Source organism: Drosophila gunungcola (assembly GCF_025200985.1).
Source record: "Drosophila gunungcola strain Sukarami chromosome 2R unlocalized genomic scaffold, Dgunungcola_SK_2 000006F, whole genome shotgun sequence".
Classification (NCBI taxonomy): domain Eukaryota; kingdom Metazoa; phylum Arthropoda; class Insecta; order Diptera; family Drosophilidae; genus Drosophila; species Drosophila gunungcola.
In genome coordinates, this window is record NW_026453168.1 from 758,818 (window position 1) to 783,573 (window position 24,756).

The window sequence follows — 24,756 nt, forward strand, 5'->3', positions numbered from 1 at the left end:
ACATTCTATACTTTTCACCAATTGATCTCTGTAAAAATACTATTAATTATCTTAAATTTTATAATAAGTGTCGAAAAGAAGTGTTCAAGTTGGAATAATATAATATAAGATATGATTTACCAATTACACATAACTTTGACTTAATCCAAACTTCAGTCGATATACAGCAACTAGGCGGCATTTGAAAATCTATTTGAAAATATTTGGATGTTCTAAAATTTAGATATTGGATATTAGATATCTGTGCTTTCAAAACAATTGTCATTTACGGTTAATTTTTACCACTAAAAATACTTATCCACCCGCTGTTCACAGATCTTTTCAATACTGACGGGGGCTTCGAACAATAATGTTTTCTAGCACCCCAAATTGTTTTTTAAGTATTTCCCAACTCCAATATATTTTCAGATTTTACAAAATGAATTAATTTTACAAAGCTATAAAGGTTTTATTTATTCTTCGATTTCTTGTCCTGTTAAATGAGAATCAGACGAAGTTTTAGCCTCTTCGTATTGGTTTTATTTTGCCTCCAAGTACAACTATCATTTACCCAATAAAAAAGCCAAAGTGGAATTCCCTTAAAATTCTTCAAGAAACATCCTTGCTTTTAAGCAAGGCTCCATCAACATACGAGAATTGATGGCTCCACAAAAGCGTGCCCCGGACTATTAAGCTTTATTGGTAGCTATAAATTCAAGAGATCCCACAAAGTCGTTTCGATCGGAGTTTCGTTTAATCAATTAATTCGTTTAGTTTAGTCGTTAATTAAATTAGCTTAACTGTTACACTTAGGAGACTAGTAGGTGCTTATGAGTTAGACCGATATCTTCAAGTTCTCCAATATATATGCATATTTATATATTTATATATAAGTGTTTTGTGTATTTTTATAAGAATCACTGTTGTCTGTCTGTTTCTGTTTCTGTCGAAATGTTGCCTGCCATAAGTCGTAGAAAACTTAAGCTACGCATACATTTAAAGTTAATTACGTTTTGTAAATGGCAGTTACATCAAGTATAGGTATATATTAGTAGTTAGGTAGTACATTAATATTCCCTCCTTCGTTCATTGCCACTGCACGCAATTCCGCCCTGATTAGCATTCACGCCTTGAGAGATTTACAACTTCTAGATCAGCCGCCAACTCAGGGACCCAAGAAGCGTCCAGAGAGCCAGCGACAGGCCGTTCGATGCCGATCCCGATCCGGCGCTGAGGTGTCCCAGCTCCCGCTCGTCCACCACAAAGGCGGGCATAGCATTGGCGGGCGTCTGCTCCAAGGCAAAATTGCCACGGCTATTCCTGGCCAGGCGCTGGTTGGCCAGCTTCAGTTCCCGCAGCTTCTCCTCCAGTTGCAGGACCTCATCTGTCAAAGGGTAACCCGAAAAGTAGATGTTTTAAATATCAAAATTAATTTTATTTTTGCTAAACAATATAATTGTTAATATGATTCATATGTAAATGATTTTTTTTAACTAAAACTAGACTTTGTAAAAGGTTTCACGCTCATCAGTACTAAAATATGTTAGCAGACACTTTGTTGTTGGTATCTGCAATAATGCAAGTTAATTACTTAAACAAATAAATACATTAAATAAATGCACACAAATAAACACATTTAATCAGCTACTTTTGTTTTACTTAAAATATGATGGAGGTTTTATAATACACATTACTTTGGTCTTACTTTAAATAATGGCATATAAGCTATTTTATTGTATGCTTTCTAATGACAAGTAATTTTAATTTATTTAAAACGTTATAACTCAATAAAACGACATAACTCAATGCCCAAAGGATTGCAACAGAAAGCACTATTGTGCAGTGCTTGAAATTGTTATATTTGCCTGAGAAAACTCACTTTTGTTGACTCCTTCGATGTCCTGCACCTGCAGGAACATGGCCAGCGATATCTCGTAGACTTTGTTCGCCGCACTGATCTCCCGCTTGCGTCGGCCGAAGCCCACCTGGTTGTTGGAGCACTGGGTGCCCAGGCACTTGTCCAGACACACGTTCACCGTGGCCCGGAATTGGACGTACGACGAGTCGGGGAACTTGAAGGCCTTGAACTTGGCACTCAGAATGTCGCCATCGATGGTGTTGAAGTTCTCGAACAGATAGGGATCCACAGTGCAGCTATGTTAAGTGGTAATTTAGTCACTCAGTGTATTTCCATTTTAGATGTGCAAATGTCTTACCCCTTGAAAATTAGCGTTTCAGATGAGGTATGCGTATCCGTCACATCCAGATAGTTCACCCCAAGGCCATATACAGGTGCTGAGTCCTCATCCAGGTTGATTTCCATGGTCAAAGGTGTGCCCTGTTGCACCAAAAATCAAATAAAAAGGGATTAAATTAATAAATATTAAATATAATTTTGTTTGGTATTACAGTCTCCAAATATTGAAAACTTCAGCAAATTTAATAAAATTGTTTGCATAAAGCAAGCTAAAGCTACCAAATTTTAAATACGTGTTCTTCATTTTTTTTTTATTTGTTTCGCTTTCCTTGTCATTTTTGCAATAACTTATAATATAAAATTTAATGCTATTCATGCCTCTAAACATGTTTTTGCCGTAAAATTTTTAAAGTAACAGTGTCTTTCGGTTCCTGATTTATTTTAGATTTGTAGTGAAATCTTTACTAGCAAATTTTTATTTTATTTACATGCTTAATAAGCATAATAAGACAGTTTTATAAAAGTTACTTACAAAAGTTATTTGAAGATTGTTTAAGAGCTTCCTAATATTTGCTCAAAGTCATATGTAATGGCGAAATAGAACAAAAACCAAAACTCGAAGTTAAAAGTTAAACGAGATTGTTAAATTTCGCCTTTCACTTCATAACTTCATAAAGTAACATTGTAAATGTTATTTATATTTATGTTGTTATTAAGGCATGTAGAAAACTATAAAAAATACTACAATTATGCCGATATAAAAAGATAAGTATATTTTTAACCCAAATTTCCTGTAATTGTTTCAAGGATTACAATAACTCACCGACTTGACCGTCAGATCCCTGGTGAACTTCTGACCATCCTGGCTAACGCCGATTGAGAGCCTGGGCTCTGGGGCCCGCTTGGTCAGCGACGTGGTTATCTCCAGATCCCTGAAAACAAATCGATTCAACGTGTTCAGTACTCCCGACTTGAGGTCTTAATGATCGGCGGGAAAAGAGGACGCCAAAGGGCAGTAAATCAATGCCCCCCTGCATTGAAAAACAAACATTGTATTCGATGAGGGGAAGGGAAACCGAGTCCAATCCAAGACCAAGGCTCTCAGAGGGACATCGACACGCCCCGCAATTAAATTGACTGTGTGGCGGAGGCATTAACGCATGTGAAGCCGCCGGCGTCGTTTTGGCGGCTAATTACCTCCCGGTAATGGCAATTCTCGGAGAGAAAGGAGAAGTGGGAGGCGCAATGAGCTGGGATGGGTTTGATTTATGGCCCTCGGTTGGGTATTAGCTAGGACTTGGACTTGGACTTGGTATTGGAATCGAGAACTGGGAGCAGGGCTGGTCTGGGCATTTAATATGCCATCAATTTTTGCATAGATTGCCCATAAAATTGTGCATAGATGCAGTTGTCGTTTATGGGCAATTAAAAGCGGGAAGACAGCGCACACGAATCCGGAGCGTGCCCGCCGAGGGACTTACTCGGGTTCCTGGAATCCCGCCGGCAGCACATCCCGCTTCACCAAACCGCGAATGCCACTGGATGGGGCGGTGGCACTGGACGTGGAACTGGACCCGCTGGTGGCGTTCATCATCACATTATAGGCGGGACTGGCGGTGGTGATGCATTTAACGCTGACGATCTCCTTGCTGCTGGCCGACTCGATGATGATTTTATGGTAATACACCTTCTTGCCCTGCAACCGAAAGAATCCAAAGCTAGAGGGATTGCAGTTCTTATTTCATTTTCCGCTTACCGTTAGCTGGTTGACCATCCTCGTGACTCCGCACTCGTAAAAGTCGCTCAGGGAAAGCCGGAATACGGCCAGCGATCCGTCGATCTGCGGTTGGCATCGCTCATCCGGATAGCCCTTGAGTCCCTCCAAATAGATCTGCGGTGCACTCTGATCCTTCGAGTCTGCATCTGGCAGACCGATGTCTACCCGCATTTGATCCTCCGAACAGTGCACCTTGTGGGATCCTAAAACATACATAATACAAAAAGAACATTTTTAATTTCTTTGCCTGCTGCCTTGTCCACATTCTTCGTATGCTACTATATAGTACACAAAAAGTGGGCTAGCATGTCGTCCAGTAATCGGAGTTGGACTGGATTCTGGATTGGCTAGCCGGGCCACGCCCCCTATCATCATCATCATCATCGTCGTCGTTGGACGTTGACGAGATGGACCCGGGTAGCAAACACTAAACAATTGCCAAACATAATTGGCATGTGTTCAGAATCGAGTTTGTGGCTTAAGTCTTTTATTTTTCATTCGATGTCACACTCAAAGAAATGGTAAAAGTACTTTGAATATCCTTTAAAGTTTTATATTATATTAAAAAAATCAAACATATCGAGCATGTGTTGAGAAGCGAGTTTGTGACTTAAGTCTCTTGTTTTTCATTCGTTGTCACACTCAAAGAAATGGCAAAAGCACTTGGGATATCATTAAAGTTTTATATTATGGTAAAATAATCGTTAACCTAACATAAAGCATTTTCATTTTATTTTTACTAAAACTAAATACATATTTTTAATGTTTACGCCTTTAAATACATATCTACAAGTACATTTCAAGGTGCTCAATCTTTAGGCTGCAATTGCACTTGGAAGTGTTCAGCTTATGTTTGAATTTTTTACCAACTATTTATCTAAGTGCAGCGCTTTGCGTTGTCTTTTATCGAGGTGGCTTAATAAACCCGCAGGGCTACTTTCTGGGGCCGGTGGAAAGCAAAAACCTGGCATTAGCCCAAGACACACTCACACACTGCTTTGGTTTAGTTTAGGTGCACTTTGGCTCTCGTTTTGGCATAATTTTAGCCCCGGCCGGGCAATCAAATTCTTATTACCGTCGAACATGTGTAGGACGCCACGAAATTATCGGCCTAAATGCTTTGCCGACGAGGCCATTAGTTGGCCAGGATTTGGAGCAGGCTGGACAGAGACTGAACAGACAAAAGCTACCATTGCCATTTGTAAATGGCGAAACTAATTTAAATAATTGACTCTAACTACTTAATCTCGCACTAATGGCCATTGCAAATTTCGCAATTTCTGCATGCGATAATTCCGCTTAATTAGCCATTGCGAGAGTAAAATTCAACTCGAAACAATGAGATCGGGCAGTAAGTGCAGTAAAAGCGGAAAATGCGGAAAAGTACTATCCATGGCAATTAAAAATAGCAATGCCTCCTGTTTTCCCAGCCCTCCAAGGCCCCCCTGTTTATTTTTCCCAAGTCCGCGACTGTGTAATCCGAGCAGCAGCCTCAAGGTGGGCGTAATGCAAGCGGCGCCCAAGGAAATTAAAATAAGAGCCGGCCTGCCCACAAACGGCAGCTTGACTTCCGCCCCAAGAATAACTCGATCGAGAAACGAGGTCTGCACTAAAAAAAAGAGAGTGAATGGGCCGGCAGAAGGAAAGCCGGCAATAAAACAAATACGATTGTAAGGGCATTAATGGAGCATTAAGGATGCCGGACTTGAGGCGTTGAAAAGGCCTGATGGACTTCAAATTACATGCAGTCATGGTTGCCGGCCATTCAATTGCTCAAAGCGGATGGGATACGATGGGAATGTGTCTGAAGATGGGAATAAGGAAGGTATTAAGTGGCAGGGACAAAGAAGGAACCACATTGCTCCATTTGAATTCCGTTTCAATCTTTAAAACCTTAACAAAAAGGAGAGGAAGATTAATCCTTATAAATATATAAGATGATGGGTTGAACGCAAATAACACACTGGAAAAATTTATTATTTATTTATAGTTTTTAAAGAATGTTTACAAAGTACAAACTTAGAAATCAAGAGAATTTTGAACCACAATTTTTAGATAATAAGTGATTTTTATTCAGTGTTCTGTTATGGGCTTGAACTTGCCAATTTTGCACTGATGGCTGCTACCAACTTTTGTAATCTTCTACATTTCTATCTTTGGATATATAGGCAGCGAAAGATCCCCACTGAGGGATGACCAGTCTGGCCTGGACCCCCGAAAGACTCATACCCAGAGTCTTGTCCAATAAAGTTGTTTCCCCTGAATGTTGAATGCTGGTGGGCGAAACGCCAGACTTCGGACTGCAGCTTGGAATAATTGAATTTCGAAATGACTTGGCCCTTGCCTGGCTTTTCTGCAACTTCTTTTATTGAATTTTTATTGCCGGCCGCTGATTACAATTTATTTGACACCATTTTTATGGGGCAAGCCAACTCGTGAGAACCCTAAACCGCTTCGAGACAAAGTCAAGAGAACATAGACACAGACTTAACCCACATTTTGGCAAGGAATCTACTTCGAAGTGCTTTGAATCAGATTGAGTGGCCGAGTGGGTGTCCGGATCGAAGTCTGAAAACTTAGGACTGAGGACGGAGGACTAAGGCATTAGCATTTAACCTGCGAACATGACAAATCAGCAAAACGTGCCACATGAGCATGCCCCGCCGCCCAATCATGTAAGCAGCTTGTTGCCGCAACCGTTCAGCGGAGCATAAATTTCCATTAACAATAAATTTAAAAGAAATAACATTACAGCCAAAAATGACCCGTAGCGAAGTTCCCTGGAACTCAACTGGCATTGGGAATGGGTATTGCTATGGGTATGGGGATAGCAATGAGGATGAGGAGCATGAAATATCACGGCATAGGCAGCAATTCGGGGAGTCATCAACAGGCGAACATGCCTCGAAGGCCGATAGACAGGAAAGCGAAGTCAGCACCACTCTGCCAAGTGCTTCTCTCCAATTCCTATCGCAATCAGCAGCCACGACAATGTTTTTGGCTGTGGCTTTAGCTCTAGCTCTAGCTCTGACTCTGGCTCCGGCTCTCCTTCAAACAATTTGGCAACAAATGCGCGCGCACAATCAAATGAATGCACAAATCAATAAGACAACAAACTGCAGCAAAAGCAAAAGCAACAACTGCCGCCGCCGACAATTGCACAACGTGCAAAATCGTTTACAAGCCACGCCAAGTCAACTCAAGTCCAACTCCAACTCCGGTTCTAACTCCAGATGTGGCCAAGATCGGCGGTCGAAGACGGGGCCGAAGCTTAGGCCAAAATAACCAAATCATTGCCATGCAAATGGCATCGTTTTGTGGCCGCAGTCATCGCCAGCTACCCTGTCCTCTCCACTTCCTTCCCCTGCCGCGGAAGAGTGGTCGTGAAAGGTGGGAAAGACATCTCCTCCTACCACTTGGGAAGAGTGCAGTTTGTCCCCACTCAGCTGGCCCACACTGAGAGAAACATTGGAAGAAAATAACTACGTCAAACAAACCGAAATTCCTGAAGGTTTTTTAATTTTTATTATATTTTTTTGGTTATGAGGTAAAAATCAATGAAATTTGATATCATAATATATTGATAGAGCTTACATTCAGCTTACATCACCAATTGTGGCTAATAAAATTGAGTTGATTCAAAAACGAAAACTAGATACTAAAAAGTCAAAAGTGGCAATGTCTTAATTTTAAAACATACATAGTGGGCAAAAAAAAGTTAAAGAACACTTTGCTTTAAAACTCCAGGTTCGTTAACTTTACCCACTGTATGTTATTAAAAAGGAACCAATCCTCCCCTCGAGTTTACCAAAGAAATTAAAACGTATTCGTTATATCCTAAATATATTAACTATTGTACAAATTAAACTCTTCGTTATTTTTTAAGTATTTATTTTATTTTTTTAAATAAAACTATGTATAACTTTTCATAAAGCAAGACAAATTATTAAAGCTAAATGTTTGAACTGCCCAAATCTTAAATAATATTTCCATAAGCTCATAAGCTTAAATTATATATTTAAATTTCGTTTATTTCGCCCAGTGTAGCCTTGGGACACGGGCAATGTTGCAACAATTGTCTCATGGACGAGTGTACGAGTGTGGATCTCCGGGGTTTTTGTCTGGGATTGCAAGTGCAACTGCAATTGCAATCGCAATCGCAATTGCCATGGCCATGGCCACGGCTAGATTATGCAATTGTCTGGCTCAATGTCTCCTCAGTGTTGCCCGATCTGCGTCGGTGTCACTGTTCCCTGTTCTCCATCGCAACAGCCCCTGTGTGGGATTCCAGTCACGCTTCTGGCTGCTGGTGGCGGATCAGAGGATTGGAGAATCGGTGGATTGGTGGATCTGGGCTGGATTGGGAAACTGTTTTCGGGCGCTCTTCGCGAAGAAGTGTTAGGCCTGGAGGCGTCTGTGGCCACTCAACGGTAAACGCAGGAGGATGGGTAGGTTTTGGGAACCCATTTAAGAGAAGGAATTAAACAAGAGATTTGTCAGGTGGGCTGGAAGGGGGCAGGACGTGGAGGAGGAGGTGGTGGTGGTGCCATTTGTGACTTTCACATTTATGACAAGACCTCAGACCTCCTCAGCTGATAGCGCACAATTCTGGCCCCACATACACACTACACACTACACCCGCCTGCTGTCGCAAGAAATTACTTGGCCCGGGCCACTAACTTGACACACACGACGCACGATTATCATCAATCTTCAGCTTCAGGCCGAGCCACAGGAAATACTGGTAATTTTCCCAAACCGAACTGAACTGAACCGAACCGAACCGAACCGAACCCCCTGCCTCAAACTTCGCAGTCAGCCAGCCAGCCAGCAGTTAGCCTCATCATCCTTTTCAGTGACCAATTACACTTAACGGCCGTGCATACAAAATAAATTAGAAAACCTCAACTGCAGCTGGGTAATGGAATGGTGGCTTCTATGGGTCTCGAGAAGGGGGGCAAAAGGGGGTCTGCTCAGGTCAGCGCCAGTTGTCTTCCAGGTGGGAGTTGTCCGCTCCTAATGGCTCCCCCCCAGAATATGCTAAGCAGTGTCAATGTGTCAATGTTGCCGCGTAAATCCATCAAAATGCGACGGGAACTCAATAAACAAACTTGTTTAGCCGTTGCCCATGTACGCCTAGTGGGGGCACTTGGCACTTGAAATGGACCCAGCCGACAACGGGCTGCAAATGTGATAATTGCAAAGCATTTAGTTGCAGTATTAGAGAACCTCTGTCCGCCTGCCTGCCCGGGGTCTAGTCGTTCGCCCTCCCTTCCTGGAATCCCATCTCCACGCTCACTAGTGCACATAGAAAAAGCTTGGGTAGATCTAAATAGTCTCATTAAGTCATATAAGCAAAATATTATAAATAAATATTAAAAACATATACATAATACTTTTAAATTTTAAAGAATTCTCATTTTTGTCAATCCCATTTATGGATCCATTCATTAAGGGCTTAAAAACTCCATACTTGGTTTTCAATTTAAAACCATTTTTGGAATGTTTTAATGTTTTCAACAAAGATAGGTAAGCAAACAATTTAATAACGATAGGTTGAGGTCAAGTCTGTAAGATTCTTCGTAATAAGTAACTAGTTTTCCAGTGTAATTTAGTTACATTTTTTCCGAAAATCTAATTAATATTGAATGTTTTAAAGTTGTGCTATATAAACTAGAGATTTCTAAAACAACCAATTTTTGTTCTTAAAATTTGTAGCATCCCTCTGGTCAAATTGTAATTAAGAAATGACGACCTGGTTTCATTGTTTTTTTTTCTGTGTATTTGGCCGATCTTGTCGTGGTCTGTTCGTGTCGCTCCTGTGTGTACAGTGGCTGTCAGTTGTATGCGACCGGCGCAAATTGCCATTCGTTCCATCTCTCAAACGCTCTGTCTCCGTGGTATCGTCTTCGTCATTATCGGCCAACAAGTTTTTGTTTGTTAATTGTTTCCAATGACGCAATTGCTGGCTGCCATTTATAGAACTGCGATTCCATCAGCTGATTGCGTCAGTCGTCGTCGACCAGCATCCAGCATTCACAGACAAACACCTTATTCTACGCCTCCGGTTCGAGAGTCATCAAGGCAAGTCAACACTTCGGTGTCTTCGGTGTCTTCGGTGGCCGGAAATTGAGAGCTCCGCCATGGCGGTCAATCAGCAGCCACGCATTAAGGCCAAATACTGAGCCAATGAGTTGCCCATCTCCCCGCTCCTGTCTCATTTGACCGTTTAAATTAAAAGCCAACTGATCGATTGGGCAGGCGAAACTTGGCTGACAGCCTTGGCCGCACATTTGGCCATATTTAAAACATGAGATGCTAAGCGTTTCTCCTTCTCCGCCAGTTAAGTTCCTGCGGGAACGGTAAATCTGCTACTACCAACTTTGCCTTGCACTTGGCGTAAACATCATGCGCAGCTGGATGGCTAATTAAATTACACAACCGTTTGGACATGAGTGCCGAAGCGAGCAGATGAACAGTAAGCCGCCTGGCCAAAAAAAAAAAAAAAAAAACGGATGCCCATGCCAGCATCGCCATGACTTTGAGTTTGTTGTGGCCAAGGTGGATAAGCTTAATGCTCGGCCGGCGTCAACAGATGTAAATGTAAATGTAAATGTTGCATGCAAAAAGCAGCCCCAAAGCTGCCACCTCATGTGGCATTGTGCACACACAAGCACACGGAACATGAGGAACATGACTGGTTGGTTGCACCAACTACCAAACACCAACTACCAACTCCTCGTTCTTGGCTTTGGCCACCTGACTTTGCCTCCCCCTTTTTTTTCGGAGGGGCCTTTGCTAAATTTATTAATTGCCAAGGTGAGAGGCAGTCAGCCAATCAAGTCGGCAGCATCTGCATCATCTTGTTACGCGATGTTGGCTTGAATTAATTTGGCCTTGTTAGCCGGGCCCGATGACAAATGCGTGACGTAACTGTAAACATGGTTGGGCTTTGCCGCCCTTTTTTTTTAAGTTTTTTTCTTTCTTCCATGCTCCCTTGACAATTTGTCGCTATTTCCACGTCACGTTCGGTGTTCACCTATGCTCGGTGCAACCAAACTAACACAGTGAACATCAGTAGGTGATCGACGCGTTCTTTTAAAAGCTGGAATCATAAGTAAAATAAGTCTGGGAGATTCCTAAACGTGTTCAAAAAGCTAAAAGAAAGTTTACTTAGCTTAGAACAACAATAAATTGTAAGCTAAATAAAAATAATTTGTTTATACATTTATCAGACACATTTTCATAAACATTTTTGGATTTTTTTTTAAACCCGTTTAATCAGTTTATTTTTAAATAAGGCCACGCTAACTTAGACATTGTATGGCTCTTTGTGTTTATTCGGTAAATATCTATCGATTCATGCAAAAATTTTCAAATCATTATTTAAAAAGGATCCGATCTGTCCGCTATAGTATTTAAATTAGATCGGACTTAGTTTGCTCAAAAAAAAATGTAATGAACTATAATCTTGGCCCTTTCACATTCTGCGTTTACTGCGAAAAAGTGACATCTCATGTCAACCTAGCAAAGTTTGACTGTATTTCAATCGCTCGCCCATTCACTCATTCTTGCGCCTATTTACACATTTTTCAGTTAGACGGCGCTTCAGCACTTGCTAAATTGTTGGTTTCCGCTTTGGCCAGCACACTGGCTTACCTCAGCTGTTGTTTAAGCCAAATTGCTCTTGCCAACAACAAGATCAAAATCGGCTAGAAATGGTGGAGGAAAAAGCCGAAGCTGCATTTACCGCTAAGAACTCTTGAATGAAAGCGAGTGGCATTGTTCTTACCCTATTGAGTCATTTGCTTAGGGAGGCGGAATCCGTCTAGATTCGCCGAGAAGGTAAAGACTGGAAGAATTCTGGGATAACCACTGGCTAATGGAGCTTTACGTGCTACCCAGCCGGTGACTAACTGTATAGCGAAGACAAATTAATAAGAAAATACTTAGAAGAGGCTTTAATTATATGAATTAATTCAATTGCCAGCACGAGAAAGTGTTGTTCTTGTTGCCTTTGCCGTTGCTGTTGCTGTTGGTGTTGCTGTTGCTGTTGCTTTTTCCTATGTTTTTACCATATTAAACGCATGAGATGGCCGGGAGCAACGAGCCGAGAGAAGTCTTCAAGTGCCTGATGCGGCATATAATTGCCTTTTCTTTTTTTGTAATCGACAAACGGAGGCCGAGGAGGCCTGATGTCTTTTTACGCTTAATTGGCCATAAAAGTTGTTGCCGCTGTTGCTGCCGCAAACGAGAGTTTCATTGCCGGAACGCTAAGGCTGCAAATCTCATTTATCAAATGAATTCCATGCGATTCCAATCTGACATATTTTCTGTGGGCGATGACACACAAAAATTTGTTGGTTTTCTTCTTGCCGATCATCGGCTATTAATCATACGATTATGGGAGAAACGGGAACCCATTCCACACTAGACCAAATTGGGGATCGAACACCTATTGAACCCTCAACCCAATTGCTAATTGTGGAGACGCGGCCAACAGCTCTCTCACAATAATCGATGGGGTCAGCACATAAATCTCCTCGGGGGTTAGGCTAATCAACCCGAGCACCTTCAGCCAACCCGGCAAAAGGTGTCCATGGCACAAACGGAAAAGAAATACTTTGTAGCTACACCAAGAGAAACGTTCTGTTCAAGCAAAAACTTCGATTAAAGTATTAATATACATGTCGCTAAAATCCTATACAAAAGATTTAATTTTTAAAAAAAGTGTTTGTAAAAAGAATAAATTCAGATGTTGAGATTATCTGAATGAAATAAACTTGATTTGACATTACAAATCACAAGCTCCGATATATTCTTCATTTGGCTAAATTGATTTGATCTTTGATCTTTCTCCATTTAATGTGAGTTAATTTGTTTTAAAAATAGCTTTAATAGAATTCACAGTTTTTCAAATTATTACTAAAACAAATATTAGTACGAATGATTAAATTACAGTGTATATAAACATAATAAAATCATTTTTAAACCCCATTTTTTTCCAAGTGTCCTGGCACACTGATAGATACTCGCATATGTATGGCACAACCGACTGACCAAGTGACCGCCAGCCAAAATAACAACAACGTGGAAATTTATTGCTGTTGCAGACTCGAAAGTTGGCGACTAGGGAGGCTGGCTGTGCCATGGATGCAGGATGGCTTACATGAAAGCGGTAATATTTTACTTTGCATGCCGAAGCGGAGCCTTAATGCCCAAAATCGTTACCCGTGGGCGTTGTCTCGGCCACATTTGGGCATTGGGCATTTACAAAGAACAGGGAACAGGGAACGAAGAGCCCGGTGTCGTCTTTTGGCCCACACCTGCAATTGACATTATTATTTGGTTGCGTGTGCCGACGACAACTGGGGAAAACTGAGAAAAAAACTAAAAAAGGGAAGAGCTCACAGAGAAGCCGAGTGGGCCAGCTTGATTTATAATTGTCCAACTGGGTTTTTGGGTAGACATTCCATTCTACGCATCTTGATAAGTGCGTAGTTTATGGCCGGGCTGCGGGTTAACTTGCATCTGGCCACGGTCATCGCTTGTCCGCTGGTACAAACTTGTTGAAAGGCACTTGGCCATGGACCCATAGAGCATGGAGCATGGAGCATGGAGCGTAGAGCATGGAGTACTCCTGGCCGTAGATCGCATGCCTGGCCATCTGGCCACGTTAATAACCGTTTTGACATGCCAAGCGGCATTATTAACAGCATTTTCTTCTCCTTTTATTTATATCTCTCTCTCTCTCTTGGTTTAAGTTTGTGTTCGTCCGCGGCGTTCTTAATTGCGGGAACGGAAGGGAGGTGCGGTCTGGGCGACATTTTAATTGAAATTCTACGGAAATAGCATGAATGAGTGCTGCAACAGCAGTAAACTCCGCTACCAAGTAAAGGGTTTGGACCCATAGCTGGATGAAAATCCATCTAAATAAGATGGGCTCGTTTTTCTTCTATTTTCCAAGCTGATCAGTGCAACCGCAGAGGGCATTATGCGTCATCTAAGCTTCAATCTAAATCCAATTTGCCCTTGAAAAAAGCGAAACCATTTCGGGAATGGAATGCAAAATCGCCTGCTTCCTGGATGCTCGAGCATTTGGAAGTTGGGGCGAGGCAAATTGCTTGATTTGACCGCCGGCTAACAGTCTTCGCCCGCTGCCGCTTCCTGGTGGTTTTCTGCTAATATACACGGTACTCTTAGAGCTCTAGAGTATATAGCATTAGGGCAATGAAAAAATACATCCATACATAATGGTCTTACGGCCCATTAAGTGCCTATTTGCATCTTCTTTTTCCACATCAACACACTCTTATATAGCACAATTATTAATCAAGAAAATTTAACTGCTATTAAGGCACTTATTAAATATAATTATTGCAGCCCAAGCACGGAATCATATTAGCATATTCTTTAGTTGGTGAAATCTGAATGATTGGCAAATTAAAATTGGACAGAGAAATATCTATAAAAAATTGTTTACTGACACGAAGTTTTTACCACACCTAACAGTTTTCTTCAGTTAAAGAAAGTTATATTAAAGCCGGGGCCGAGACTAATATGATTTTTACACTGTTTTTTCCCCATTTTTATTTTTTAAAGAGTTTTAATTGTGAATTAGTTACTTCTTTGAAAAAAAGTAACAAATTGTCGTTTCCTAAACACTAACTTTTTCTTATCGCCTGTTCCACAAACATCGTGATATATTAAATCTCTATAGTATAGTTTTTTATATACTAATTATTATGAAAAACCCTAATGCAGAATAAAAATCTGATAAATCAAAATTCGTTTTACCTAATTTAAAACAAATAGAAGAAAATTGAGTCATTAACGAGCTTAAGTACCGGGTATCAACCAGTCGAAAACGTTGTACTTGACGTCCTAACTTGTTCATTTTTGGGATATGCATCTTGGGCATTTCTTTTCAATTACCAACCCACCAGCCCATGCGGTTACCGCACCTCCCCCTGCGGTTGCGGTTAACTCCCCGTTTGCCATGTAATTTGGACTTCAAACGCATTCACGTGTTGCAGTTGATGCTGCTGCTGTTGATCTTTCCTCTCCTTTTTTTTTTTTGTGAGCAGCTGCAGGCGCATATCAAAAGACTCAGAACACGAACTGGCTTCTCGTTAGCTGACTGACTGGACTGTGCTGTGCTGGGAAGCGCTTTTCCTCATCGCTGGCAACCATTTGAGTGTGAGTCTGATCCAGTTCATTTGGCGGTGCGGAATTTTACAGTTGCCCACCGCATTCGTAAAATGTGTTTTGGCTCGGATTCGACAGAAAGGAATTCAATAAATTAATTAACAACATTTTTTGCTGATTTTATCGCACCGAGACTGTTTTCCATGCGCTGATGAGTTTTGCCATTGAAAGCAGAAAAGCGGATAATTAAATGGCAACTTTTAATCAGGTTAACCGAAAAGAATCTCAAAGGCGGGCAAGATAAGGAAACAGAAACCAACGTCATGACATTAAAAAGTCTCCTCTTTCTGGTCTTCTCTTTTAAATGCTTTTGTTATTATTGTCATTAAAAGTCAGCCATAACAACAAATACAGCGCAAACTCTCTCTTAGTTTTTCCTTGTTTTTATTTGTTTTTGCAATGTCATTGACTTTGGTGCGTGCGTGTGCAAATTGTGCTGTGAATTCTGGTAAAGCCACATGCGATCAAATAGACGCAGGTACAGTGGATATTGGCTAGAACGAAATTCTAAGTAATAACGAAAAATTATATAATATTAAGAATTTAAGATTTCAAACATATTTTCTGTTTTGAAATTCGTATTCCTTTTTTTAAAGAAACATTTCATAAAACATAGATAAGCGAAATTCACAACGAATTTTAAGAATTACCTTTAAAAATAATAATTATAAATAAATTTAGTCATAGTTATTTTCAAAACATTCAATATTTACTGTAGTGTGTATAGTTTACGCACTTGAAACGCCACCTTTAATAATAAGAAACTGCTTTGCATTCAAAAGAAAGTCTGTCGGTCAGTGACTCCCTCACAAAGAAGCAGAACGAAATCAATACAAAAAGAATTCGATTGAATTTGCGCAACAAAGAAATATACGGTTTCTTTTGGCGTTTTGATTGCGCAACAGAATTGATTGTGCCATAATGCCAATATAACCCCAGATCTTTGGGTGATCAATCTTAAAATGCCTCGACTGCAACATCGGCCAAGTTTCCTCGAATCAATCCGTATCCATCCATATGGATATGGATATGGACGCCAAAGTAACAAAGCAACTGCAACGCAGAGTTGGAGAACAAATAAATATGATAAATTTGCCACATGCAGTTAGACATGCAATTTATCATGCTGCCCGCGAAAGAGTGAGAGGGGAGAACGCTCCCCGCCGTTGCGGGTCAGAGCGTCTAATAGATTAAATAAATTTCGCATAAATTATGCAATTGTGGCAAGCCATATTTCATGTTGTTTGCCCCGAGGGGAGCCAACTTACGCACTTGGCCATATCTTTGCCTTCACCTGGCTCTTTCTTTTTTTTTTTTTTTCTTCTTTTACGCCTTATTAATTTCCATGTGGAGCTGATCCTGTTTTGGCGCCGTTAGCTTGGCCTGTCGGCTGCGTTTGAAACGCTCTACACTCTACGCAGTTTGCATTTCGCATTTGGTAATTAAAAACCCAACGACGGAGCCGCTTGGTGACTCCGACTTGGCTCTAACGGTAAGCGGTCTGCTCCTCACCTACGAGCGCCCACCAGGATTAGCTACAGGTTTCCAGCTACAGTCCCCACTCCACAGCGCCTACTACTACTACTACTACTACTTCGCCCCATGGCCAGCTGAAAATTTACATAATATTTGCTCTAGATTCCATCTTGTCCCCTCGGGCGGCTTTCACACGCATAAACCACAAGTCAGGCCGGGATCTGCGGCATCTGCCGGCTTATCAGGCCTCATAAATATGTTCGCCATGCCTTCGGGTCTGCGACGCTTGACAATTTTCTTAAAGCATCGCTGTCTCCTCTTTATTTTTTTTATTTTTATGTTTATTTTTTTTTTTCGGTGAGAAATGGGAGCGGAAATTAATGACCAAAGTTGTAGAATCTTTGGTATGCATCAGGTGAGTTTGCTTGGCAGCAGTTTGCGAAAGTGGTTCGCTGATTGAAAAGTGACCAAAATGATAAGAATTTGATCAAAGATCTCGTGTCGAAAGTGCTTTTTATAGATTAACCCATACCAGTTTTATGGGATTTATCTCACAACGACGACTGTCAATTAAAAAAATAATCTTACTTAATAAGGAAATAAATTTACTAGTATATTATTTTATAAGCTTTAATGCCACAACTTGCTAACTTTTTGGATTTTATTGGCATATAGAAGAACTGGAACAAATTTATTCAATATTTGCAGACCACAACATAGAAGTTATTTGCTCCTAAGCAAAAAAAAAACTATCTGAAAAGTGAGTTGAGCGTTGTTACTAAACTATAGACATTAATATTTCAACACTTAAATCTAAAACCCCTATACTTTTTACATAAATTTATATACACAATAATATAATTATCTACAACTGTACTCTAAGACCTTATTTTTAGACCACATTAGTTTTATGTTGATACTTTCGTGGTATTAACATAATACTTATAATAAAGAGCAATTTGTTATTCTCAATAGTTTAAAATTCATGTAACAGCAGTTTAGTTTCTCTGACAGATTATTTTTTTGTGCACCTATTATAAACAAAATATCCTAAAATAAAATATCCTGCACGAAATTGGATCAAATTGGTTTTTTGGTATAACTCATTCCAAAATCTATTCCTTTTCAAGATTGTGACTTGTTCTACTTATTGTCCTTCAATATTTAACCCAATTTGTAAACATTTAATTATACCTAAAGGCGTTTAGTACTGTAGTACTTGTATAATATTGAACCTCACTTGACAGTCTTTATTTCAGTCACATGCCGAAGGGGTTTGTCTAGAGTTCCCATAAAATTATTCAGTTTCGCCTTCTTAGCAGTCATGTCCACATGCAAAACATGCAAATTTGCAGCAGTTGCAGTTGTTTTTGCTCGCTTTATGCGGCCTTAGCTGTTGCTTTGACTGTTGCTGTTTCGGTTGCAGTTGCTGTTGCTGCATCTTGGCCTAATACAATTAGTCTTGTGTAATACGCATGCCTTATGCGCTACGAGCGGTTCGCCGGAGGAGTGCCGAACCCGTTAGTGGTCGAATACATATACAGTTATCGCTTGCTCCGTACAATATTCCGCCTCCCTTTCTCCACTTTACGCAATTCGCGCCACACGCCGCACGCCGCATACAGCATGCAGCCTAGCCGCACATGTGTTTTGGACTCGCCACCGATTGAAATTGCCTTTGGGAGCGGTGCGCGAATTGATTGTGGCCAAAACGGTGGCCGTAGCAGTAGACAAAGTTGAAAGCCTTTTAGGCGGCCTCTCTCCGTCGTTGCACCTCGATTTTGTCAGATTTTGTGTTACTGCAACTCCGATTTCGACCAGCAACTTGTTGCCAAAATGGTCAGTGCATAACGGTACAAGTCGCTGAACTAATTAATGCCACAATGCAACGATCCCAAGTCCCAAGTCCCTAATCCCCACCCTCCCCGCATTCAATGCAAGTGAAGTTGTCTTTGTCCGATCGCCCGCCAATCGGATTATTATTCAATAAAATGCGCCGGCGAACAAAGAGATGGCCAGCACTTGATGACAAATGCCTGGGCGGCCTCTGGGCTGGCAAAAAAAAAAAGAAAACTAAAAAAAAGCAAGACAAAAATGTACTTGTTGACCAGCCCAGACTAACCAACTTCAAAAGGCTGCTCCCAGTTTGATCCTAAGCCCTTGGCGGGGCCCTTAAAGCAAGCCGCCTCTATTCGATTTGCTCGTTTTGTTATCGCCAGCTTTTAATCTGCCCATTGCCGCGAAGGCCTTGGCCAGAATCCCCTACCACCCCCCGCCTCCCTTTACCACTTTTGCTCCAGAGTTTGGGCCGCGTTCTTTTCCAGCTAACTTGAAGCGGGCAATGCAATGAGAGGGGGCAAGTGCAGCATGCATTGTTACAGCCGACGACCTTAACCCCTGTTAACCTTGCAGGAATTTGTTTAAAAGATTACCTAAATAAGTTAATTAAATAAGTGAAACTATAAAGAGATGGCCCAAAGAAGTCTACAATCTCTTTAGATGTTACCAATAAATGCTGTTCCAAAGTTCACAAGTCTTTTATGTTCTTTACTCCATCATAAACCAGCATGGATAGATAAATTGCGATCCAAACTTCTCTGGGTCAACAGCAACACTGAGTGCCATTAATGGGTTAACATGACGGTGTGGCCGAGGGACAGGTTGTGGTGGGGTTCAGATTTAGATTCAGGTTCAGGTTCAGGAGCATCAATGTAGCAGACACGAGGAGTCGGCACCGAGGCAGCGGCTCGATTTTATTAGCTTAGCAAAAGGCTTTGATTGTTCTTGTTCTTGTTCTTGTTGCTGCTCTTGCCCAATGTTGCTGTTATGGCCTGTTGCGCTTGTCTAGACGGGCAATTTTTCACAAACACAAACACACACACAAACACACACACACACACGCAGACAGTTGGCCGGGCCAAGAGCTGGCTGTGTGCTGGACTTGCTCTAAAATTGGCATTTTTCGCACACATAAGGCAAAAATGTAAAGCGAAGTCAAGTCAAGAGACCAGGCCATAGCCACCACATCGTCCGCAGAGCCCCAGAGTCGCAGAGCCGCAGCCAAAGTCGAAGCGGTTTATTTGCCTTGTGTGGCATCAGCTTCATCATCATCATCGTCATCGTCGTGGTCATCCCAGAGTTAAAGCCCCAGACTACGACTGCGACTCCAACTTTAACACTGAGCCCAAACCCGCTGGCATAATGTGGCGCAGCTTGGACATGGTCATATCCATGGAGTCCGAGTCCGAGTCCAAGCTCGAGTCTCGGACTTTGGCAATTTCTTTATTATTACGAGCGTTTCGTTGCTTGGTTGTCCTTTTAGGCCGCCTGTCACAGATCCGCTGATCATTATTGTTCCTCCATGGATATGTATATATATATATATATATATATAAATATATATATGTGTAGGTAGTGGACTCTCGGGCTCCTCCGCCTGCTCACAATGCAATGTCAATGTTTTGTCTTAATGCGACAATGCTCGATCGCTAGATGGCCTGTCTCGCATGTTATTTAAATGGAGGAGTCGCCGTTGCCGCCGCATTGGGGAGTGAGGATTTACAGCCTCCCGGGTAAACAATTTAATATATTTATATGGCCGGTGCATACGTTCGTTCTGGCCATAAATTAAACGATCTTGGACTTAATGTGGCGGCTGCACAAGGTCGCGTGTTGTTATTATTGCCGCCTGTCCAGTCGGCAATTAAGCAAGTTAATCACAGTTCGATGAGTTGTCAGTTTTCCCATGGAGGGTGGAGGAGGATTGGAGGACTGCCCGCTTGGCTAATCGCCACGGAAGGTCACTCCCAGAGCTCCATCAGTGTGTGCACCCGGGCGCGAAGTTCTCCACTCCAGCGATGACATCATTCGATGGCAGATTCTCAGAATTTTAAGGCAAATATGTACTTTCATAGGCCATTTGCATATAAAGTTATATGTTTCCCTATTTCATCAGTAGGAGATCTAAGCTTTATAAATAATACCTAATAATGCACTTTAATTAAAAATGCAATTGTATCTTATAAAAATATTTTATAGGCATTAATTTAATTTTATACTAAAACATATGTTACTTACTACTCGTAATTTAATAAATCGTATAATAAAACTACTGCTTAGCACCCTAATAAACTCATAAAACATTGGTTTATGATTTCTTAAAATGTAACAATTGAATTATGATAAATATATTAATTGAAAAAAGCCTTATAAAGTAAAGTACTAAAATGTTATATTAATAAAATTAAAAATAAAGTAATGCAGTTTAACATGAAATAAAAAGTAATCATTTTTGAATAAGTAAATTATGGCACATTTAAACGTTGTTATTAATGACTGCACATCCTTACTTAAATTAAGTAAAAACAAAAGAATCTACTGATCCATCAACAAATACTTATTGATTACTTTGGATTTCTTTTGGACGGAGGCAAACTTTTACTTTCCCTAATGCAGACAAACAAAAGTTTCGCTTTAGTTAAGCCAGTCACGCCCCCTTGGTAGCCGCCCACCCACCGACCCCCGAAAAGGCCCACATTTTGCTCGACTGCTGTGCGAGTTGGCAAGTTATAATTTAGCTTTCAGCTTTGGCTGCCGAAGAACGCTGAAGAGCTGAAACGCGGACTCGCGGTCTCGCTTGGTTTGGCCGTAAATTATAGCCTCGTCTGCAGCTTTTCTATATATTTGTTTGTTCGTACCCGACGAGAGAGAGAGAGAGAGATGTATTCGGATCGGCTTTGTGTATTTTAAGGCTGCATCTTAATTCCAGGGACCAGTTCGCCTACACGATTCGCCGAATGTCGCCTGTTTGGGCTGTTTTTCGCTTTTATTTCTTCATTTTTCTCGCGTAATTTTTTTTATTTGCACTTGGCCACCAAGTTAATTCCCCTTTCTGATTGCCTTTTAATAAGCCAAAGCCATCGGATACTTGACCAGTTGGATGTGGGCTTTATGAGTTTATATATTTGTATGCTACCCCTTTTTTTATTATAAGTATTTTTCTCGTCGATATTATCTTGTTGTTTGGTTTTTTGTTTTTGGCTTGTCATGTTCCATTCCCAGCAGTTGTGTTTGTGTAGGTGTCTTGTTTGGCCTTTTGTTTTTTCGCCGCGCTCGCTGTTTAGTTTGTTTAGTTGTTTGTTGTCTTGCCTGTGTAAGGTAACTTGCAGGGCCAAGTTAATGACTAATGTGCTAGGGCTTTCGGGGAATAACGCATAAAGTATATGCATATAAGGGCAGGAAGAAACCGAGTGAATGAGTGAGTGAATCATGACAGGGCCGAGCTTCCAAACTTCTTTGGTCCGCGAGTTCGTTGCCTCAGTCTTTCGTTGTTTTTTTGTCAAAAAAAAGCTGTATCGCCCGCCCCCGACAAACCCAAAATCGTTATATTCGGCCATCACTCCAAATGGCCACAAATTGTGTGTGTATGTACTCCACGACCGAAAACGAGGTCACTTTATCGCGTTTTTAGCAGAGAGAAAAATGTATAAATACTTTTTGTGTTTCATTGCGCGAATGACATCATGCAGCTTCATGGGAGCTTCTCAAGCTTTTCGCCTTGCACTCCCAGCTTAAGTTCTTACATTCAATGGCTTAAAATTAAGTAGGGCTTACCTTTGGCCTGGGCTAATCCGCAGAAGAGGGCCGCCAGCCACAGAGAGCGCCACATTTGCATTGAAAGCGGCATTTCCTCAAAAATTTCGAATCTAATTGGTCGGGGGAAAACGGAAAGACAAACGGCATATTATTATAAGCATTTTGACCGAACTGAACGGCACATGCTCCACAAGCGGGCCAGCGTTTTATTCGTTATTTGTATTCTTGGCCTTTTTTGTCGTTTTCACAGACACAATATGGTATACGTATTATACATCACCGCAAACACACGCAGCGAGTTATTATGAAACAAAGCCAGAAGAGAATGCCCGTCAAGTGGCTAGCGGCGACCGCTCAACAAATCAAAAACCAAATGACAAACGGCAAATAAAAAACGAAACGAAGCGAGCCGCGAACCACTCAAATATCACACAAAACTCGGAGCGGGTCTTACTTGACGGCTGCAGTGGAGGGAAACTCGAAACGACACCGAAGAGCACACGTACAAGCTGTTCGCTAGTCGCCAGTCGCCAGGCAACTGAGGCTCTGGGCTCAGCCCGGCCGAAGCTTCATTACCAGCGCAATGGCGAACCGGGAGAGACAGCAGTCAGCCAGTGGTGATGCTTCAGCTTTGAAGCCAAATAGTTTAACAGATATAAAAACACAAAATTCCACCTATTGGCATCATTAAATGTGAGGCCTGTTTTTAAATTTCTCAATTTGAAATACATTTTTATTATTATTAAGGTAACAAATAGTAGTTATATTAAAATGTATATTTGAGAAAATAAGTAATAAAAAATAGATACACGGTATTTTTGGCTAGAAATATTCATGAACTAGCTAAAAAGCCAACATTTGTAGACCATTAGAGCGTGGACAGTGAGAGAGGCAAGGCAACGGCGCTTAGATAGCCGCTGGCTGTTCACAGTGCATAAATAAGCCGACATTTACGAAAGTGCTACATTACAATTTATGGGTTATTTAAATAAATTTAGATAAACAGCAAACATGAACAAACTATCCACTGTGACTCTCATTCTCTCTCTCGCCGAGCATCTCTATCGCAGCTTTTTTTTAAAGGCGAAAAAGCTTTCAAAATAAGAGGCAGCAACTTGCGGTAAAAGGATCACTCTCTGGTACCTCTCTTTGCCTCTCCTACGGAGATAACAATCAGCCGGTATGTTTGTCTCATGACCAAGATGAGAAATTGTGGGAGCGCAAAATCTTACAAGCAATTATGCAATCTCGTCTCCGGAGTTGATTTAGTTTTTGTTGCTGCTCCGCTATTGTTGTCAAAACAAACATTTATGTAATTGCGCTTGCTGTCAGCACGAACTGCAGGTTCTTCATCTCTGGGAAGTACATACATATTAGTTTAAAATCGGCTAAATGCAACAGATGTTATGGATAAAAGGTAGAAGTACTTACGGTACTTGCAGGCACTTCCGCCAAAAACCGTTTCTCCGCTGGTCATCTGGTGCATTTTCCAGAACCCAAAGAACCGAATTCTTAAGTTCCGCCCGTGAGCCCAATTTCACACCTCTTGGTTTCACGCGTGCTTGGGCATTATTCATTACTCTCCAACTTGTTAGTTTTCCAAACCAATGGCCATCCCATCATTAAACGGCAACGAAAACTATGGATACTGCCCATAGGCTCCTCGAAAACGGTAAATGACGTGCAAAATAAACGCAACCAACCGAGCGCTCTAATTTAATTTGCTTATTTCACCTTAAGAAGTGCTCTTTTATTACTTAGTTGTATCATTTAGTGGGTAATAATAAGCTATGGCCTAGGGCTATATTAAATTAAACACGAATTGCAATTATTAAGCTTTTACCACTTGCAGAAAATTAAATAAGTTCGCAGTTTTCTATTCCTCTTTGGACGCTATTCAACAATCTGGCAACGCCGTCGACAAGGAAAAACTGTTCCAGCTGCCATCTCGCTCACACATAACGGAATGTATGTATGTTTCCAAGAAAACTTTTTAATAAAATTATATAATTTTAAATATTTAAGTCGAAACACTGGGCATTTATAGGCCGGGAAGTGTGCAATATAGATAAAAAATAATATATTGACGCACCACCCCGCCTGCAAATGTTTGTGTACATTGCAAAAACTTTTAAAATATTTTGAAGAATATCCATGATAATTTCAGGCCGGTAAATGTGCAATATGTTAAAAGTTCGCATATTGTCGCAGATACCGTCCGAAAAAGAATCTAGGTTTTATATCAAAACCTTTTTTTTTTGTCGTTTTCTGCCAGAATTTTATTAGCCGGGGCCAGTGCAATACGTAAAATTAATTAAAAGCTCGTATTGTCACCGCCAGCGACATATAAATTAATGCCGAATTAAATATTTCCTTAAACTGGCTTAATTTTTTTTAATTCCAAAGTGTTGCGGCCGTCTCAAGTGCAATGCTAACCAGATAACACAGAACTGCCCCATAGACGTACCGAAACACTAGAAATTGGTACACAGATAGAATTTAAATGTTTTCACTGAAGCAGGCG

The 24,756-nt window shown here is 41.0% G+C and overlaps 1 protein-coding gene across 1 annotated transcript; it reads right to left on the bottom strand.

Annotated features, from left to right (window-relative positions):
- Window positions 1–714: 714 nt before the first annotated feature.
- Window positions 715–22,836, bottom strand: LOC128255016 (uncharacterized). The gene is made up of 8 exons (XM_052984445.1): window positions 22,687–22,836; window positions 22,251–22,342; window positions 3,933–4,156; window positions 3,658–3,872; window positions 3,000–3,108; window positions 2,196–2,317; window positions 1,859–2,133; window positions 715–1,363 (listed from the first exon to the last, which is right to left on the bottom strand). Exons 2-8 carry the CDS (start codon window positions 22,321–22,323, stop codon window positions 1,128–1,130), a joined length of 1,254 nt encoding a protein of 417 aa, XP_052840405.1. The 5' UTR covers window positions 22,324–22,342; window positions 22,687–22,836; the 3' UTR covers window positions 715–1,127.
- Between the last annotated feature and the right edge of the window lie 1,920 nt (window positions 22,837–24,756).

Excerpts from the sequence above, each read along its gene's own strand:
- LOC128255016 (XM_052984445.1), bottom strand. The coding sequence starts at position 22,323 with ATGCCGCTTTCAATGCAAATGTGGCGCTCTCTGTGGCTGGCGGCCCTC. Across the intron at positions 3,109-3,657 it reads GCGGGATTCCAGGAACCCGA|GGATCTGGAGATAACCACGT; the intron begins GTAAGTCCCTCG and ends ATTTGTTTTCAG. Across the intron at positions 1,364-1,858 it reads CATCGAAGGAGTCAACAAAA|ATGAGGTCCTGCAACTGGAG; the intron begins GTGAGTTTTCTC and ends ACCCTTTGACAG.